General features: G+C 39.1%; 1 protein-coding gene across 1 annotated transcript in view; it reads left to right on the forward strand.

Moving 5' to 3' along the window:
* The first annotated feature begins 1595 nt into the window (after window positions 1-1595).
* The window catches only part of SPINK5 (serine peptidase inhibitor, Kazal type 5), an 83755-nt gene continuing 67753 nt past the window's right edge, over window positions 1596-17597 (forward strand). The window contains exon 1 of the mRNA XM_012727780.1: window positions 1596-1643. Within this exon, the coding sequence (XP_012583234.1) occupies window positions 1596-1643 (48 nt within the window). The remainder of the gene's footprint in view (window positions 1644-17597) is intronic.

The raw sequence follows: 17597 nt of genomic DNA on the forward strand, positions 1-17597 counted from the left end.
AACAAATTGTATGTTTTAAAGACTAACTTTAATTAAAATTGCATATATTAATTCATGTAAGGCAAAAAGGAAAGATGTCAGCGCTTTCTTCACCTTCCCCACAACACCTACCAATGTTTTTAACTTTCAAGATGAAAGGAGGTTGCCTTGATCTGGCTATACCCCATAAATGTCTTCCAGTTGGTGGTTTGAGGCAAACAGGACAAATCTGAATGACTGGATTGGCTTAGCACCCTGCTGTTACTGCATTGTTTTCACTTATGTTCTTAATTATATCTTCAGGACGAAACTGATACGTAGATTATATTATTTATACTTATAAATGAGAAATGGGCTCAGATGTCAATGCAAATGTTTAACATCACACAGACAAGTTGACTCAGTTTTTTAAACTCTAAATTTTGTTCCCCCCTCCACCCCTTTTTTAACATCTATTCACTGATTGAATGGTAAAATGATTGAGGCAAAAGGCTCATCAATGAATGCAAAATATGTACTGAGTGCTGTTATGTTCCAGGTATCGTTGTCATTGAGAGCAAGATATGTTTTTTATTTTTTAAAAAATGTATTTTTAAAAAATTACTTATTATTCTTTATTTTTAGAGTAGTTTTAGGTACAAATATTTCCCATAGATCTTCCAGCCTCCCATGACCTTCCCCCAGTGTTAGCAGCCATTAACAGAGTGAATCATAGTTTACAATTGATAAACCTACACTGGCACATCATCATCACCCACAATCCATATTTACATTAGGGTTCTCTGCATAGATGCTACAGGTTTGGATAAATGTATAAAGATCTTTACCCGCCATTTTAGTGTCATGTAGAATAGTTTTATTGCTGAGTAATGAGTCCAAAAATTTGTCCCCTAGTTAGAACCTCTCTGTGGTTCCAGTTATGGCCACCTGCAGCCACAAATCAAACAAAAGGGCCTTTGGTGCAGGAAAAAGGGGGCGGGAATGACCAGTTTCTTCTGACCAACCAGGAGAGGGAGAGGAAAACTGGAAGGCTAGAGGGAAAAAGAGACGGTCCAGTTACCCATCGTCGGGACAAGGTGAAACTGCAGCCGAAGGCTCCAGCAAGGCGTGGCTTGGGCACCTCTGTAAGGAGTGGGGTGGGTCAGGGAAAGGCCCGAGGCCTGGCGGACTGGCTGGGCAACTGCCTTCTGCAACAGTGCCAGTGAAAAAGATGTGCCCATATGCATCACTCCCTCCGTATTAAAGGTTTCCAAAATGTCAGCTCATGTCTGCCCACCTCTCGGCAGCCCCCTCCCTTACTGAAGACATCAGGGGCGGAGTTTAGATGAAGGCCCTCCAAGGGATAACCTCGCACTACCTGGGCAGTGTCGGGGCATCTGTACAGCCCTGGTCTGGGCCAGGAAACTCCAGCAGTTTCACTGTCTTAAAATTCCTGCGTGTGAGGCAATATTTTTATTACATTGGCTGATACACTTGATTAGTGCACTCTAATTGGTTACCTTCTTTTCGTGTCCATTGTCCATTCATTTTCCAGTGTGCTTCACCTCGTAGTTTAGGAATTTAATCTGTGTTCACAGTCTGGATTTAATGAATTAAAACAGTCATCCTAACTCCGCATGGACTATAGTCACGAATTTGCTAAGGAAGAAGAGGCGCTGATACCAGTAAGTAAAGGCATTCCCACCCGAACTTCCATTCCCAGCTGGATAAGACAATTTCTCTATTTAAAGGAGGGGAAATGTTTGAAAATGGAAGAATGAGCTGTTTGATTTTCTGACCTGTTTAAAAAGGTGTTACTTTTTCATGGCTCAGATGACCTCTGGATCCATCTGGCCACGTGTGGCCATTGTTCATCGAAGGTGACCCAATTCCTTATAAAATCTCACCACCTGGAGCACAATAATCCGGGCAAAGGAAGGGACAGAAAGAAGGGAACAACTCCAATGCCTTGAGGTTGTTTATCTGTCCTCTTAAAATCAGACACTGGTTTTTGCAACTTCCCACAATGTTCAGTTCTTTAAAAGATCCAGAAGTGAATTCCTATAGTATAATTTCTTATTCAATATAGTGAACAGGCTGAAAAGAAGACACTACTAGTAACAACTGCATCTTTCATGATCCAGGTACCATCTAAAGGCTTCACATAAATTATATCATTTAAAAAATATTTAGGTAATTTCTATATTGTAAGAAAAAACAATAATTTTATTGTCATATAAAAGTCATTAAGAATGATGGTAAACAAACAAAACAAAACCCAGAAGATGAGGGGAATATAGGAATAAGATTATGAAGGGTTTTTTTAGGACAAGTTTTTTAAAAGGTTTATTTATATTTATTTATGTATACAAGAATTGGGGTGAAGGGGGTGAGAGAATTCCCCAGCAACAGAGTGGGGAGCAGAATAGGCAGATCTACTGAAATAGATTGATGAGGGGAGGTGTCAGGAGAGGTCTGCTGTGCCACTTGCTTTACCTCCCTGCTGCAGTGGCTAGCAAAAGTTTGATGGCACTGAGTCTTTAACCCCCGTGCCATCAGGGAGGCCCTCAGAACTATTTTCTAGAGAAGTTTTAAGTACACAGCAAAGTGGAGAGGAAGGTATATAGCACACCTGCTCCCCACACTTCCACAGCCTTCCCAATATCTCTATCACTACCAGGGTGACCACTAGCTAAGTTACAAGGTACCTTTGTTACAATTGTTGCTACATTTTGCAGCTAAAGTCTGTTTAATTTTTGAATGAATTGAATAAAGTCTTGACTAATATGAATTGTAGCATGAACATTAAATATTATCAGAACACTAAACGACATTTTTTAATCCCCATGTTGAATCCTTATACATTATTTGAACCATCTCATTTAATCTTCCTAACACTATTACAATTCTCACTTTAGTGGTAAAGAAATAGAGAGTGAGTGTAGGTAAATTGTCTATGTTCACACAATAACAAAACCAGTTTTGAATCCAGGTATCATTAACTTAGAAGTTGCTCAACACTTCCAAGTTGTCTCTCCTGGCTCTCAAGTACACCTCCCTTTAAGTGATTTGAACTATTACCGATAATAATTGCTTAGGTTATTCACAAACTCATCTCAGTCTGCTCAACAATTTTGTTGAGTGCATGATCCCCAAATCCTGTGCTGCATGAGGTCAAAATGCCAGTAAGTCATACATGTCTAAAAAAGAAAAAAATCATTGGTATTCTATGGTACAGATGGGAGAACTGGTCTCTGTCTGCACACTGCCTAGATCATGGAGCGATCCAGGTGTTAGCTGGAATAATTCTCACACAGTAATTAGAAAAAGAGTTACTGAATAATCAAAGAGGTTGCAAACTCCACAGAATTGGTTCTGCAAGAACTGTTCGAATAATCGTGAATTTGAATTTAGTTTAAATTATAATAGTTAAGTATAATGAATTGTTGGCATTTAAAATGTTACTGTTCTTGACAGGAGAGTATCTGGTTCTAAGATGTTTTGATCAAAAGATACATTGATGTTTTATCTATATGCCAAGGGAAGGGAAATTTAAGCTCTTCCTTTCTAAAGGATGAATTGTAGAGATGCAAAGTCTGGGAACACATTTTAAATTTCTTTATCCAACTCCTTGGGGGTTGAAAAAGCTGGCTTTCTTTATAGACAGTAGATTTTTCACAACTGCTTCACAAGCTTCAAGCCTATGCAGATGATTTTGCAGGAGAGAGTGGTAGTTCTCAGATTATTTTACAAAATGTTCACATGGGGAAATACTAAAACTTTCCGTTATGAAACGGAAGTTTTCAAAAATGAAAAATCAGCCCCCTTCTATCCTCCTCAAGATAAGTCATTACATTTGTAGTTAAATAATGTTCAGGGGAGGTGATATGAAGGCTGTATTTGCTTAGTTTGAAATCATTCCATTTATCTTAACCCTTTTATCTTCATTTGTAAACTAAATTAGAGCTGGATGACTTAAAATGTCTATTTAGACCTGAAAGTGTTTAATTTTTTATAAAAGATTTATTGATTTATGCATACAGAACTGGGGTACAGGCCGAGATATAGAGGGTGAGAGGATTCACCAGAGACAGAGTGGGGAGCAGAACAGGCAGATCGACGAAGTACACTGCTGAGGGGAGCAGCGGGCGGGCCAGGAGAGGTCTGCCACGCCATGTGGATCTCCTCCTGGGCAGGCGGGTATCGAACTCATGCGGAAGTGGCTTAAGCTTCCCAGTGCAGTGCTTTAACCCGCTGCGCCACCAGGGAGGGCCAAGTGTTTTAATTTTTTAAGTGTTTTTTCTTAAAAATATTTAGTGCAGGGCCCTCCCTGGTGGCGCAGCAGATTAAAGCATTGCACTGAGAAGCCAAAGCCACCCAGCATGAGTTCAATCCCTGCCCCCTGAGGTGATCCACATGGCATGGCAGACCTCTCCTGTCTCTCCCACTGCTCCCCTCAGCAGTGTACTTCATCAATCAGCCTGTTCTGCTCCCCACTCTGACTCTGGTGAACCCTCTCACCGTCCCTGCACCTCTGGCCTGTACCCCAGTTCTGTATGCATAAATAAATAAATAATTTTAAAAATATATTTAGTGCAAAAAACTTCAGATAGGAAAAACAGAAAGAGAATCAAAATATCTTAATTTTACAGTCACCTAGCAGATGTTACGATTTTTTTATTAAGTCTTGATTTTTATCTTCCTCACATAAACATACGTGTTTACTAAAAGACTATACTGAATATGAACACATTTTCTAAAGTCAAGTTTATTGAAATAAAATCTATAAAAGCAAAATTTTTTATTTGGTGGGTATAGTTACGTGAGTTTTGACAATAATCACATATATAACTATCAACACAATCAAGATCTAGAGTAGTTCCATCATCCTAAAATATTTCAGTGTGCAACTGTTAGCACTTGACTGACAGTTCCCCAGGGATAAGACCCCAATCTGAGGGGTGCACACTCTAAAAGGGGTCTGGCCATCCATGTGCACAAACGTCAAAGGAGACTCCTAGTGTGAAGTAATTTTAATTGAATTAGTGTTGCAGGGAGAGAGAGAATAAAATATTTCAAGCAATAGTTTCCTAGCAGTACTCAAAAAATTATCCAACCTCCAGTGGGCAGATACCTATGAAAGTGGCTTGCCCTGAGAAAGGACCACTGATAATCCCATTACTCTTAACTATTACTAGAGTTACATGGAAGTTCAATGGGAAGTGGACAGAGATCAGCATGTCCATCCCAGCGACACAGAATTTGGATTTTCTGTTTGACACCAGTTTGCTTTTGCCACCGTCTGGTGGTCAGCAATTCTAATATGATCTCTGTCATGAAGCCCTTTCCCCATGAAATGTCAAAGTTCAGCATGGAATAAACCTAAAGGGAATATAAAGGAAATGCTAGCTCACAGAGACGTATATTTTGTTATTGCATGGCTGAGACCCTGAAGCTTGTTACAAACCTAACGGAACTTCTAGCCAGCATCTATAATAAAAGAGTTAGGCAGATCTCGGAGAGCCGGGACAGGAGAGACTTAACACTTAAAATACACCGATGAACCAGTATGATGCCAATGTAACGTTGCCATTGCCTCTGCCAGGCAGGAGCAGCCTACCCAAGTGTCTCACCCTTTTCCTCCTTTTTTAGTCAGTCCGCCTCGTTCCTTCCCAGCTGTTTGGAAGTCTGGTTCTGGGGGGCTCGGAGTTGTAACCCAAGGTGGCTGCATATAAATGGGGCCAGGGGAAAATGGACACTGCTCAGTGCTCCCACCCTTTTCCCAGAGGTGTCTGTAACAGCTTTATAGCCAATGCCTTTCCGTCCCCAGTCCCTGGGCAATTGCTGTTCAGATTCCTGTGCCTATAAAGTTGTTTCAAGTGTCATATAAATGGAACCATACAATCTGTAACATTTTGTCTGCATTGTTTTACTTAAAATATTGCTTTTGATGTCCAGCTGTGTTGTAAAAGGCTTAGTGCTTCATTTCCTTTTATTTTGAGTAGGAGAAATCCATTGTGTGCATATATGAGTTAATCCATTCACCAGTCAATGCAAGTTTGGTTGGTTTCTGGAGTTTTTAGTGACTGAATAGCTACAGTAAATGTTCTTTAATAGGGTTTGTATGGACATAGGTTTTCATGTCTGTTGGTGGTTACATCCTAAGAATGGGAGAACCAGGTCATATGTAAGTGGATGTCTACATTTTTTTCCCATTTTTTCTTTTTTTTTTTTTTAAGATTAACTTATTTATGCATACAGAACTAGGTGCAGGGGCAGTGAGAGGATTCACCAGAGACAGAGTGGGGAGCAGAACAGATGGACTGACTGAAGTACATTGGACTGAGTGAAGTACATTGCTGAGGAGGGGAGCAGCAGGCAAGACAGGAGAGGTCTTCAGCACAAAGTGGATCACCTTTGGGGCAGGGGATCCAGCTGGCACTGAACGGGCTGCCGCTGCAAGCTTGCAGTGATGCACTTTAACCCGTTGCGCCACCAGGGAGGGCCAATGTCAACATTTATATAGAGAATATATGCTGTATATTTTTTTTAATTGGAATTAGTTATAGATTCCCAGAAACTTGCAGAGATCCTTTGTACTGGCTGGCAGTATTTAAATATTTCCCCAGTATTTAAGTTACATAATTATAGTCTAAAATCACAAATAGGAATTTGACATTTATTGTGGATGTGTTTGTGTGCGTGTGTGTCCTGTCGGTCTTAGCCTATTGAATGATACCAAGTGCTTGAAATGCAGGGGGCACTCACCTGGACCCCCATAAGCTCCCCACAGAAGTTTCTCTTTTCAGTCTCTATTTCAACTGAACTGGCCTTTGAGGGATCTTACTATGAAGAAGACCTTTGGCAGTAACCACTAGCAAACTTTGAAGGAAGAAAGGTTATGACTTAAAATGCAGGTGGAGTATATAGTGCAGGGCCCTGGTGGAGAGGGATCGCGCAAGCAGGGTCTGGAGTTTTGCTTTAGGATTAAAGGAAGTGGTCTGGGATTCAAAGGCTCAGTTCCCATGGTGAATTTAAAACCCAAAAGGGAGAATTTCAGGAAGAAGGCCAAAAAAGAAACAAAAACAGGTAAGTCTCAACTGACCAGTTACCTAAGCCAACCTGGATCATTAAAACAAAAGGAAGTTTAATGGGCATGTATCTCAACTCACATCTTGTCTGTGACCAGAGACGTGTTTATTCGAGATAGTGTCTTTGAGGTGGATGCCTCTCTGGGGTGGATGTTTATGCAATCAAAGCATAAGTGAAGCATTTACATTACAAAAAAAAAAAAACAAGTATGGGAGCTTCTACTACATTTTATCACCCAATGTTAAATTATTACATGTATAAAACTTTGTAATTGCCACAGTGCTTGGGATATAGAATTTTCTATCACCACAAATATGTTCCACCTGTATATTCTCATCTACTCCTCAATCATCCAACATTCTGGAACTTACTGATTTGTTCATCATGACTATAAATATGGAATTTTGAAAATACTACAACAATTGAATTATAGTATGTCATTTTGGAGATGGGCCTTTTTCCATCCTGGCTACTCTTAATTACAATAATAATAGTCATCTGCTATTTCACTGGTCTAAAATTATTTTCTCCTTTCTCCTTTCTCATATTTCCATTCATTCCAGAGGTACTATACATTCTTTGAAGGAGAGCCCACGTTATTTTTTTCCTGGGACTTTTCTAATACTGTCACACTGAAAAATCAATCATGTTTAAATATTCTTAAGGTCCAATTCAAAGACCACATCTTTCAAAAAGACCATTGCATATCTCCTAGAAAGACATAATTTATCTTCTCTGGACACTTCATCTGTGGTCCTTTTAAGACTCAGTTGTGTTTTATATTCTATTGAATCATTTCTTTCCTGATATAAGTATTATCTTGCTCACTAGGATGTTAGATTCATAAGGGCAGGAAAAATCTCTGTACTTCTTTTCATTCTAGCAACAAGGGTTTTTCAAGATTTTTTTTTTAGTTTTAAGCCATTATTTATTTATTTATTCATTTATTTATTTTTTAACAGTTTATTTTACATTTTTAGATTTTTTTTCCATCTCAATTGTAGTCCTTGCGGGTTTCCCATCACCAAGTCACCCGTGTGCCATCACCATAATGGTTTTTCAAGATTTTTAAGAAATAAAATTCAACATGATTGCTAAAAAGTGCTATTGGTGTAAATTGTTTGATTGGCTTTGATATGCTTGCTGATTAGGGTACCAGAGAAAAATATGTAATTTCATATCCCTTTGCTAAACATAATCTTAAACTGATACCATATTCATCTTTATCATCTTTATCATTTACAGTTAATTTTAACTTTATATATAACCTTCACAATTTAGAGTTTAAAATTCCCTATTTTACCCAAACCCATATAATAATGACCCATTCACAGGATCCTGTTTTACTTATGTCTTTTCTGCCATCTCCAGAGGCCGATAGCTTCTGATTTGAAACAAGTTCCAGCTTTGCTTTACTGGATGACAGAATGAAACTATTTTTTTCCTACTTGAACATAAGGAATTTCTAAATTTTCCTGCTCTCCAAAGGGTAGAGATTTACCCCATTCAACATGAATAATAAACAGACACTCTTATTCCTCCATATGTTATATTTCATCTAACAAAATTATGGCAAATAATCTTTAGGAAAGCTAAAGTGCATAGCGAAAGAAGACAGAACAATGGTTGAATGAACTGTCTGATTTCTCCTCTCACCGCCTACTACTTGTCGTTTTTGAACAATATCATGAACAATAGAATGTGTCTGTGTGTCTCGATAGATTTACCAAGAGGTCCAAATGAGAATATTTGTAACAATAGCAAAGCTGTTGTTATTTTTTTTTTAAAGATTTATTTATTTTATTCATACAGAACTGGGATACAGGCCAGAGATGCGGAGGGTGAGAGAATTCACCAGGGACAGAATGGGGAACAGAACAGGCAGATAAGCGAAGTACACTGCTGAGGGGAGCAGCGGGCGGGTCAGGAGAGGTCTGCCACGCCATGTAGTCACCTCCGGGGCAGGCGGGATCGAACTCATGCGGAAGTGGCTTGAGCCTCCTAGTGCAGTGCTTTAATCCGCTGCACCACCAGGGAGGGCCTCTGTTGTTATTTTTTTAAGCACTTGACAATTGTTAGCGTTGACCTTCCTCACTGATGTTGGTTTATATTTGACCATTTTTCTCCTTCGTTGCCTTGGGATCTTTCTGTTCAGTTTCCTTCTGAACATGTCTCTCTTGGACTTTCTCCCTGTGTTCTCCTCCTTTTCTACCCTAACCTCACTAAGTTGGTCTTTATAATGTTGTTAAATATGATGAAGTAGAAATATACCCAAACAAAAGTCAGGAAGCTAAAATTCCTGTTTCATCTCTTTCTCTTCTGGCTCATAGAGTTGAGGAAAATCGTTCACCTGTGGTACCTTTCAAAGTCACCAACCATGAGAGGGGCATAATGAATTGTGTGTTTACCTTGAAGAGTATCTTCACTCTTCAAATATATGAAATGGAAACAGCATATGAAGCTTTTTATTCACACCTATTGTGTACAGATTGGTACTCTTCTTCACCAATCCGGTTAGATTGTCAGAGTCTTCTCAATTAGGTCACAGTTCTCCCCTAGGATAATTACAAACTCTCAGCCCAAATTGTTTTATCCAGCCCCTGGTCCCCAAAGTAAGAGACTTGAACAAACACTAGCATAATTTCTAATAGCTCAAGGCCATGTCCCTGGATGACTCAGACTCTGCCCATCCTTAAGTTTCTGTCTGAGAAAGCACAGCACTGCCCAAGGAATATGCCTCTCCTTCCAGCCACAACCAACTATAGGCCCCTCACTTCCTTTTTCCTAAAACAAGCTTTCCTTTTCCTAGGAAAGCTTGGGTATGTGCCAGTCAAGGGACACAGAGGGCCTGATCACATTGAACAACTCCCCTCCCCTCCCCCACTTTATATACTTTGGGGAGCTTTCCCTCAGCACACTCCAGCGTTGAAAGGGTCTTCTGCTTTTGTTTCAGCGGAGTCGAGCTCGGTTTCCATTAGTCTTTCTATCCTTTCCCTGCAGTATCCTGACCTATCTTGCTTCTTTTTTTAATTATATTTATGTATTCAGACAAGAGCTGGAGGGTAGGTCAGAGGTGCCGGAGATGAGAGGATTCACCAGAGACAGTCTTCCTTCTTTTAACAGGATTGGTTGGCTCTGTTTCTTTTTGACACTGTTGTACAAGTTCATCCATTTCCTGTATTGCTTATTTAAAAGGAGAGCAGACTTACAGACGGAGTTCTCAACTGTTTGCCTGCGTCCACACACTCCTAACCACATCGTGCATGTGGCATGTGACTGGGTCAGTGTACACAGCACGTATTTTGGCTCGCTAGAAAAGAATTTTTTTTTTTAAAGATTTATTTGTTCATACAGAACTGGGGTACAGGTCAGAGGTGCAGGGGTGGTGAGAGGCTTCACCAGAGACAGGGTTGGGAGCAGAACAGGCCAACTGATGAAGTACATTGCTGAGGGGAGAAGCGGATGGGTCAGGAGAGGTCTGCTGTACCACGTGGGTCACCTCCGGTGCCGGGGATCGAACTCATCCTAAGTGGCTTTAGCTTTTTAGTGCTGCACTTTAACCTGCTGCACCACCAGGGAGAGCCCTAGAAAAGAATTTTAATAGTCAGTTGACTCACTGCACATATTGTAGCAGAATGCCACACATAGGATGGACTGCACAACCGAAGTGGACATATTCCCATAGTTCTGGAAGCTGGATGTCTAAGACAAAGGCATTGGCGGTCTTGGTTTCTTATGAGGCCTCTGCTTGCAGATGACACCTTATGGTCTTCTCCCCCCCCCACACACACATTCCCACTGTCTCTCTGGGCATCCACATTTCCTCTTCTATAAGGACCCAGTCATGTTGGGTTGAAACTCACTTGGTGGCTCCATTTTAACTCGGTCACCCATTCAAAAGTCTGCCTCAATCCAGTCACATCCGAGGTATTAGATTTAAGCCTTCCAAATACCAATTTTGAAAGTTCATAATATGAGTCTATGAAATCGAGTTGACAGTTGTAGGTGGTTTTTAAGAGGGAGTTTGACTGCCTTTATTTGTATTAACTGTACTGTTTGCAACTGTGACCACTGCTAACAAGCTGCATAACTTCTTCTGGAAGTTATAGAACCTCAGCAAACCTCATTTTTTTTTCCCTTAAGCTGTAAAGAAAGAGTAAATTGATATTTATTCCTTTGGATGGCTTTTTATATATAGCGACTTAGTTAAGTACATGGTAACTGCTAGAAAATGTTATATTTATTCACAAATACACTTATAAAAATATATAGATCCTCATTTCCTAACTTTGGGGATAAATTAACAATTTCTTCATTCTTGCTTCTTGTACACACACATAAATATTGCACATGTGAAATACCTAACACTCTTGCCAAAATTCAACATACTAAATACCTCAGAATTATGCTTTTCTGAAAGGGCTGTAGCTTCACAAATGGATGAGTCCTACTAGGAGACTTTAAAATGTATGAAATTTTCATGGGGTGGACAGTTTTAGGTAATGGAAAAAGGTAAAGTAGGATCAGCTGTAAGCAACATCCAGATAGTATATTGAAGAACCAAATCTAACCTAGTATGTAACAATATAGTTCAGTGTTAGATATTGAAACTTGCCTGTTTTCTTACTCCTAATCTAATAAAAGCAACAATTATACCTATAAATAGCAGGCTATATATACTTAGTACACACTGCCCATCCCATCCTGTTCTTAGATAAAGTGAGATGCTTATCTCTATAGCTCCTTTGCCATTCCAGATAAACAGAAAAGAATTTGGGGGTGGGAGGAGGGGGACAAGTTACTTGCTTGAGGAGTTTTTTCAGTAAGAGGGAAGGGGGTGGCAAAGACACAATTTCAGATGGTGTCTTTTAAAAAGAATGAGAACATAGAAATGCTAGATTAATAGAGGAAAAGATGAAGATTACAGAAAAGAAAATTAAAAATTAAGGAAAGAGAAAAAAGAAATGACTTCATCCTCTAAGATATTTTAGGGCTAATACTTTTCAATCATGGTCACAGCACACTTCTTTTTGCTCAAGTTATTATGAGGGTGTGGGTGTGGGTAGGTGGGTGTAGGTGTGTGAGAGAGGAGCACACAACGCGCAGAGGATCAGTGGAAAGAGAACACCCATCATAGTAGAATACTGATATCAGTGTTATAGCAATGCTCTGCTACAGTGTTTAAATATGGGGTCTACACCTGAGAAAAGAAAGTAAACATTGTACGTAAATAGATATGTTTAATAATAATAATAATAATAATAAAAGCACTGAATTCTCTTTGAACTGTGTGAAAGGCTAGGAGATAATCACAGGGACCCGGAGAAGCAGAAAGTACACAAGGTAAGAAAGTGGCAAGGCTGGCATTACTATCCAAGCTGGTTCTTACTCTAGGCTTCATGAATGGTGCCATTTTTGGCAGGTAACAAAAGAATAACACCTACTTTGCTAACTCGTAGTATTGTAGGAACCTTCCAAGAGAGCAAATGAATTGCAGATCATTATGAAAGATACGGTAAGCTGTTTAATTGTAAAGGACTATAGTTCTTATTGAACTATTTTGATCATCAAGGAGATTTCTGATTAGAAAAAAGAAAATTAGAACACTGATCTATTGGTTTTGGCTTTGGGAAATATTATTCTTCAGCAACATTATGTCTTCATGTCTTCAATAAAATTACTGGTCTGCGGCCCTCCCTGGTGGCGCAGCGGGTTAAAGCGCAGCGCTGAGAGGCTGAGGCCACTTCCGCATGAGTTCGATCCCCGCCTGCCCCGGAGGAGACCACATGGCGTGGCAGACCTCTCCTGGCCCGCCCACTGCTCCCCTCAGCAGTGTACTTCGTCCATCTGTCTGTTCTGCTCCCCGCTCTGTCTCTGGTGAATCCTCTCACCCTCCGCATCTCTGGCCTGTACCCCAGTTCTGTATGAATAAATAAATAAATCTTTAAAAAAAAAATTACTGGTCTGCAAAATCTTCTTTGTATCATAATTTCCTTATGCCTTCCTTCCATGGCCGTCTTGGATGTGAATTTAAATGCTGGACTACTTGACACATGGATTGGATTGTATGTTTTATATATTTTTAAAATCTAGCTCCTTCCCTTTTTAATGAGGATAAGGGATTCTAACATGTTTGATGAGTAACTGACAAAATTGTGGGGGGGATGAATTTAGAATTTGAGAAAAGCACTAATAAACCAAATCCATTTCTCTAAAACCGAAATTTCACTCATTTGAATTTAAATCTGTGGTTTTCAGAAATAAGGAATGATTAACAGAGTATATGATGAATCATTTCTGGATTTACAGCATTCCTGAGATGAAATGGAGAAGAAGTCCGATGACATAAACCAGCTGACATAATTCCATTATTGGGGGGTACTCATTGTCTTCTCCTCTAAAAAGAGGCTTACAGTTCCAAACCTCTTATTCATTATTTCCAAAGGTTCTGGGTATCAGTGAGGAACTCTTTCCAGTAAGAAGGAAACAACTCCTTCAACATTTCCTCATAGCAGAGATTCTTTAGAGGTGCATCATCTTTTGCTCCACCCTGGCCCCTCTCGACTCCTGGGAATACTTCCATTACACTAGATGCAGGGTGCATCAGAACATATTACACAGTCACTCATTCCAACACAAGGCATTAAATGCTCCTGCCACTGACGATAAAGTATATGGTTAGGACACATTTCATATGGCCTGACAGATCAGATGAAAAATAAAAAGGTAGCATTGGTATGCCAGCTTTTAGAGGAGGATTTTATGAACACAAGGAAATAAGACATAACATTGTCAAGTTTTAGACAGTTAAATCTTTGATTTGTTGTATGTATCCTGGTTTAGAATACAATGCAAAAGTGAAAAGGATAACTTATATCTTGACTTAATTTTCACTTTACAATGTGATTGGCATGTTATTCCATGGTGAATCAATTAAAATTTGAGGTTCATATTCAAGCAATGCTGACTTTCCTTGGAAACTTAGAAATTACCCAGTACAACCACAATATTATAATGGCATAAAAATGCAGCACCAACTATCATTAGCTTAAAACTCATGGCATATACGTGGAATTGTTCTAAGTATCACACATACATAAACAAACACAAACACACACACACACATCCCACATACAAACATGCAAGTTGCCACTAGCACAGATCTAAGCTATGCCAAAGCCAGCTTCCCTGTGACATTCTCTTCTCATTAAGCTATGATGGACATCATTTCTAAGCTGTAATTTTCACTACTCATTTTGCTAAACCTTTGCAAAGAAATCTAAGAGTACTGAACTTGAAACTATATTTTATAGAAAGTAAACTACTTAATGAATAAAAATAGAAAGGAATTACTCTGGTTTTGATGGCATTCAGAGTACTGACATGATTCCAAATGTGAGTTTTCTGCAGTGGTACTAGATAGGGCTTTGATCCCTTAAGGTCTAAAACTTTCCTCTGTGGACATGGTCGCTCTGTAGTATACTGTAGTCCAATCATTGGGTTCTAGCTTCTGCCACCTTTGCACTTTTTTCAGATACTCTTAAGCTGAAGGAGTAAAATAAGGTTGCAACAAATGCTCTAATTGTAGAATGGGAAAAGGAGAAAATAATTTCTCTGGTGTCACTTCTATATATTCTTTTTTTCCCATATTTATATTTATTTTCCTGGGTATCTAAGTATGAAGAAATAAAGGGGTAAATTTAATCCAGGGTAAAACTGATTGTCGTTTGGGGAGTGATGAGTTGTGGAAAGTTAAGCCCCAGATCTCCTTTATTTATCATTATGAGGTTGGGCTAGGCTGTAAGATTTTAGAATAGAAAATGTCCTTCAGACTGAGAATTTTGAAATACAGTTCTGTGCAAGTGTGATGTGCAAAGTTTCTGCCTTTACAGGATGTGCTGGTGAAGCAGTATGTGAAACAGAAAAATGCTGAGTTGGTGGTCTTTCTAGTGCCACCTCTACCTGTCCCGCTGAACTGTGTTCTCTCGGGGAAGTCATTAATCCTCTAAGGTCTTTAAGCTCTACTGTAGATATGTCAGTGACACGGAATTCAGAGACTTCCCCAAGTCTATTCTCTCATTATAAGCGGCTTTCTCCAGATGTGGAAATCTTTACATCTTTACCCGACTGGCAGGACAACCAATCTCTCCTCTTTGCCCATTCCCTCCCACTAATGAAGGGAGCACAGTTACAAACATGTTTAGTCTAGGAGGTAACATGTCTGGTGTTGCTGAAGAATTCAGTTCTGACAGAGAGCTATGGAGTTAAACTTGGAGTTGGGTCCTTGAGCTAAATCTGTTGGCTTCTGGGGAGAAATAAGAACACATCAGAAGTACGTTCCAGTTGACATTACCTATTTAGATCTGCCATCTTCACAGGGAACTAAGCCTGAGGTATGTTAAGTCTTGAACAACTGGTTTTATGTGGATGAGGTATGAGCAGTGGGTGTAGAGTATATAAAAACTGAGCTGCATCTCCACGGGCTCAGTCTCAGAGCACCAGCGGTGAGCAATGCGTGGAGCAGGCTGGTAACCGACTTACATCATCTTCAGCATGAAGATAGCCACTGTGCCAGTACTTCTGACGCTGGCTCTTTGCCTTGTACCAGGTAAGTGATTTGCATGTAATCTAAGCTGCTTGCCACACTTCACAGAGCCCTGGATAGGGACTTGACCCCCTTCCCAAATATGTTTGGTGTATCTGGGTGGTCACAGACGCGATGCTGAAGAATTATCTAGGTGGCTTTATATCTATGTTGTTTTCTTTCGAAATGACAAGTAACTTGAGATCATGTGAATTACATTTTTTTAAAAATAACATTGTTTTCACAACTATGAATAGTTTTAGGGGTAGGGGTTGTGGTTCAATATCAATATATAAGTATTCCAGTTTCCATACCCCACCACAGAGATAATCTGAACTTCTTATCCAAGACAATCCCTCTGTTTGTTTTATTCTAGTTCTGAAAGATTATCTAGTCTTCATCTCACTAAGCAGCTCAATTCATGTTGCTAAGAGTTGTGAATCATAGAAATTTCAAGCTTACTTATAATACCATGTATAACCTACCCCAAGACATTTATATGTATATTTATAAATAAATTAATAAAAATCAAATTCAGTCATTTCCTCATCTTAATGCAGTACCATCTAGCATATTGTATTTTTTAAAATAATTTCCAGTCCTTAGTGGATTGACTGTTTCTCCTATGGGGTCAGGAACTTTTGCAGGAGCTGGAAAGTAGGTTTCTGCCTTTTGCTATTTGAATTTGAAGGAAACTTGGTTGTTTAGTTTTATCTTCCTCTTAAGTATTTATGTGTTTTTAAAGGAAACCTCAGAGATGGAGAGGCAGTAGATCATTATACACAAGTGACACCCATTTTCCCAAGATAATTATGTAGGTCCAAAAGAGAATCCTGTTAATGAGAAAATACAATGGTCTTGAGAATTTAATTCATTCAATTTTTATCAGCACTCTACTTTTTATAACTATAATCAGAAGGCAGAGTTGCCAGATTTCAAAAAACCTGTGTGTATGTATATATACAATATAAACCATACACTGCACCATACTATAATCACAATGCATTTATTTATATGTATGTTACAATTTTAAGAGAGGTGTCTGTATGCTTCTCTGAATGGGTCCTTTAAAAATTAGGTATTCTGAGGTTGCTAGATAGCATGAGTATTATTTTCCAAAATACTTGGAATTTTTTGAGTTATTGGGTTTCTGTGATATCAGTACTGATCTGATGCAGAACCCTCCTGGTAAATTTTAATATGCTCAGAAACAGTTTGTGGCTTTATAATATTGTCATTAAAGAAAGCAAGACACTGTACTTAGTGATTTTTTTTTCATTTATTAAATATTTTCCATCCCCTTAACTCTGGTGTCTGTATTTTTCTCCTAGATGCTGCCAGTCAGGACAAAAATCAGGTTAGTCCTGCTTTTTCGGTTTATTGAATCCCTTACAGGATCTCTAAAGAGAAATGGTCTGAGGCCAACACCTTCATATTAAATAATACAGACATATTTTACTGATAGATACTAAGTAGCTTTTGTTAAAGACACAGAAATCAGTCTTTGTAAATCAAGACATGAATCAGACACACACAAAAATCAACTTATTAATGATAGTGGTTGTTTGGCAGAGACAATCTGTGTTTTAAAGAGTGTTTTATAATTCCATATCCATGCTAAACTAAAAGACAAGTTAGTCCTTATTTCACTTATGTATCGCTGCCCTACTCAGCTCAAGAACTGTGTCAGATGTAGGAAACTCAAAGATGAGTAAATTAAGCTCTGCTTTCTGAGAGTTTGCAGTCTATAGAGGAGACAGAAACAAAATAGTTTTGCATGAGGCGCGATGGCTAGGTGCCCCAAAAATGCAAATGAAAGGGACAGGAGAGACTTTGATGGGGAGATAACAGGGAGGACTCGTCAGAGATGGTGGATGCTCTGCTGGGCTGGAAAGGACAGAGAGTTCTATTTGTATAGCGTCAAATGATGTTTCTCCCCAGTATTTCCAAACCTAATTCTTCA

This window comes from Condylura cristata, unplaced genomic scaffold (assembly GCF_000260355.1).
Source record: "Condylura cristata isolate star-nosed mole 26May11 unplaced genomic scaffold, ConCri1.0 scaffold00021, whole genome shotgun sequence".
Taxonomy (NCBI): Eukaryota; Metazoa; Chordata; class Mammalia; order Eulipotyphla; family Talpidae; genus Condylura; species Condylura cristata.